The 3,264-nt window shown below is 43.8% G+C and overlaps 2 protein-coding genes across 2 annotated transcripts in view; one reads left to right on the forward strand and one right to left on the reverse strand.

Moving 5' to 3' along the window:
- Positions 1 to 3,264, forward strand: part of Cep19 (centrosomal protein 19) — a 35,660-nt gene that overhangs the window by 13,282 nt on the left and 19,114 nt on the right. The window lies entirely within an intron of this gene.
- Positions 1 to 3,264, reverse strand: part of Pigx (phosphatidylinositol glycan anchor biosynthesis class X) — a 20,385-nt gene that overhangs the window by 6,874 nt on the left and 10,247 nt on the right. Inside the window, exon 6 of the mRNA XM_013351121.1 lies at positions 967 to 1,180. Within this exon, the coding sequence (XP_013206575.1) occupies positions 967 to 1,180 (214 nt within the window). The remainder of the gene's footprint in view (positions 1 to 966; positions 1,181 to 3,264) is intronic.

Genomic DNA, 3,264 nt, shown 5'->3' on the forward strand with positions numbered 1-3,264 from the left:
AAACCTTCAGATCAATGGGCCTTCCAAAAGAATCTTAAGGAAAAGAGAGAGACAGGAGAGAAACAGCAAAACTAAAGAAATTTAATAGAAATAACATTTTTTGTTGCTACTGTTATGGACAAGACTAAAATTATAGTATTTAAGCCTCATGCTCACAAACAGGTGGTGGTGGCACACCTTTAATCCTAGCACTCGAGAGGAAGCAGCAGGTGGACCTCTTGAGTTTGAAGCCAGCCTGGTCTACACAGTGAGTTTTAGGACAGTCAGGATACACAAAGAAACCCTGTCTCGAAATGCCCCCCAAAAGATTCATGTCCATTCAGGAAGTGAGGATCGGGGATGGGGAGAAGGCACAGAGGTTAAGAGCACGTCTTGCTCTTCCAGAGAACCTGTGTTGGTTCCCAGCATGCACAGTGGGTGAATCACAACTGCCTTTAACTCAGCTCTAGGAGATCGGACACCTGCTTCTGGCCTCTCCAGGCACTGTACTCCCAGGTTCACATACCCACAAATAGACACCCAAATATACACAGTGTTAAAATAAAAGTGGCAGTGACTGATAAAGTCAGTAAAATGAGTTAGTCTTAGAAAGGAAAGAGGACACTATGATAGGGACAGAACACATGGGACAGCTCTGAGAGCAGGTGGAAAAGTCCTGTTTCTCCTTTAAAATGCTTTATTACAGTTAGTGTGTGTACGTGTGCACCTAGCACATACGTGGAGGTCAGAGAACTTGCAGGAGTTGGGCTCTCCTTCATTATGCATACAGCTGATCAGGCCTAGCAATAAGATCCTTCACCTTCCAAGCCATCTTCAGGCCTGTAGTTTTATTTTCTGGCCTAGGTGGAACTTATAGGTATCCATCTCACAACAATTCACTACAAGTTAATAAAGGAAGACGTGTTTGCCATTCTGTTCTCGACTAAGGCCCGCCACCACACCTTTAGTCTTAATTCTACCCCTCACCTTGGTCACAGTACATCAGTAGGTCTGGGTTGTTGATCACAATCAGGGTGTCTCCATCCTTCCTATGGGGCCGGTGATAGCGATAGTGCACAGGCAAGGAGGCCTGAAAACAGTCGATGCACTGTGCGTCTTGTCGTGCGTAAATGAGGACTGCAGACTCTTTGGACAAATAGTTGGGAGCTTCTATATTAAAACTTTCTGATAGCATCACTGCCTGTGGAAGAGAAAACAAATATTAATCAAGAAGAAAATACTAATGAAGAAAAATAAAAAAGACAAAGGTAAAGCCTGAAGAGTGCTGTACAGACAGGCAGAAACATCAAGTGTATTCCTGTTACAGGCCGTTTCCACTCCGTTTCCATCCTCACTTGCATGTAGAAAACACAGGATATGATCCGCAAATAATAAAAGCAAACGGGGGAACAACTATGACAAAACCGTTTAACTTGTGTTAGGTTGAAATGACTGGTATCATCCTGGCCATTTCCTGTTCTTCGGTGAGGTAAACGGTAGTGAGTAAGCCAGAGCACCGCAGGCAGGAAGCCAGGCAAAGGTCAGCAACTTTCTAGAGTGGGTATACAATGGAAATGTGAAAAACAATTTTATTTTTGTAGTGCTGGGGCTCAAAACCAGGATTTTATACACTCTAGGCAAGGGATCTACCACTGAACAACACTTACCAACCTCAAACAAATTGCGTGCACACACATACACACAGACACACTGTCTCACTGTGTAGCTAAGGCTGGTTTTGACCTTACTCTGCAGCTCAGGCTGGCCACAAAATTGCAAATCTCCTGCCATGCCCTACCCAAGGGCTAAAACTATACTATACTTACATCATTCCCAACCAGCAAAGCTCTGGGGGATGCTCCATAGACAGAAGGACTCGCCATGCAAGTCTGAGCACCTGACTTCAAACTCTGGAATACATGCTGGAAGGAGAGAGCTGCCGCCCAGAGGTTTTCCACCAGGCTAAAGCGATGGCTCAGTGGTTAGGACTACATGCTTCTCTGTCTTCTAGACCAGCAATGGAAAGTACGTTGGATAGCTCAAAAACACCTGGGAACCCTAGTTCCAAAAGATCTGACATCCTCTTCTTGACTCTGTGGACATCCATGTGCACAAACACTCACACAGACACTTATGTAAATATAAATAATAAAAATATAAACAAATCTTTAAAAAAAAAGTTGTCCTCAGATCTGTATGTGTGCACGGCATGCACACTGGCACACAACACTAAATAAAAGAGGGGCTGGAGAGACAGACGGCTCAGTGAGTGATGAAGAGCTCTTACAGTGGACCTGAGTTTGGTTCACAGTGCCCACGTCGGTCAGCTCATAAGTGCCTGTAACTACACCTCCAGGAGATCTAATTCCTCTTCTGGTCCCCACAGGCATCCACACATACAAGCACATGTCCACACAACACACACACACACATGTATACACAACTAAAATTAAAATAAAAATTATGTGTTTTTTAAAAAGTACTAAGAGCACATGGTGGCACAAGCCTTTGATTCCAGCACCTGGAGGTAGAAACAGGTGAATTTGTATGAGTTCAAGGCTAGCCTGGTCTACATTGTGAGTCCCAGGCCTGCCAGGGATACATAGTGAGACCCTGTCTTAAAAAACAAAAGCAAACAAAAATTAAATGTATTAGAACTATTTCAAAATAACTATCCCAAGCCAGACATGGTGGCACACACCTATAATCCCAGCACTTAGAAAGCTGGGGTCCTTTTTGTCTGTGTGTGAGTATACACGCACATGTGCACAGACACACTCAAATAACATCCATGTGCAAATTTGAGTATCAACAGGACAGCCTCAGGTGTCAGTCCTTGCCTTCCAACTTATTTGGAACACTGCTATGCAAGCCTAGCTAACTCGTGAGTTTCTGAGTTTGCTTCTCGAGACAGGGCTTCTCTGTGTAAGTAGCCTTGGCTGTCCTGGAATTCACTTTATAGACCAGGATGGCCTTGAACTCACAGAGATCTACCTGCCTCTGTCTCCCAAGTGCTGGGATTAACAGTGTGAGCCACCACTGCCAGACTCAGACCCATAATTATTTATCTGAGATTTTTTTTCTTTCTAATATAGTCATTTAGTGCTATGAATTTCTTCCTAAGTATCTTTAGTAGCAACCTGATGTGGGAGTGTCATATATCAATCTGTTGATTTCATTGGTTAAGCAATAAAGAAACTGCTTGGCCCTGATAGGTTAAAACATAGGTGGGAGGAGTAAACAGAACAGAATGCTGGGAGGAAGAGGAAGTGAGCTCAGAGACGC

This window comes from Microtus ochrogaster, chromosome 2, assembly GCF_000317375.1.
Source record: "Microtus ochrogaster isolate Prairie Vole_2 chromosome 2, MicOch1.0, whole genome shotgun sequence".
Classification (NCBI taxonomy): Eukaryota; Metazoa; Chordata; class Mammalia; order Rodentia; family Cricetidae; genus Microtus; species Microtus ochrogaster.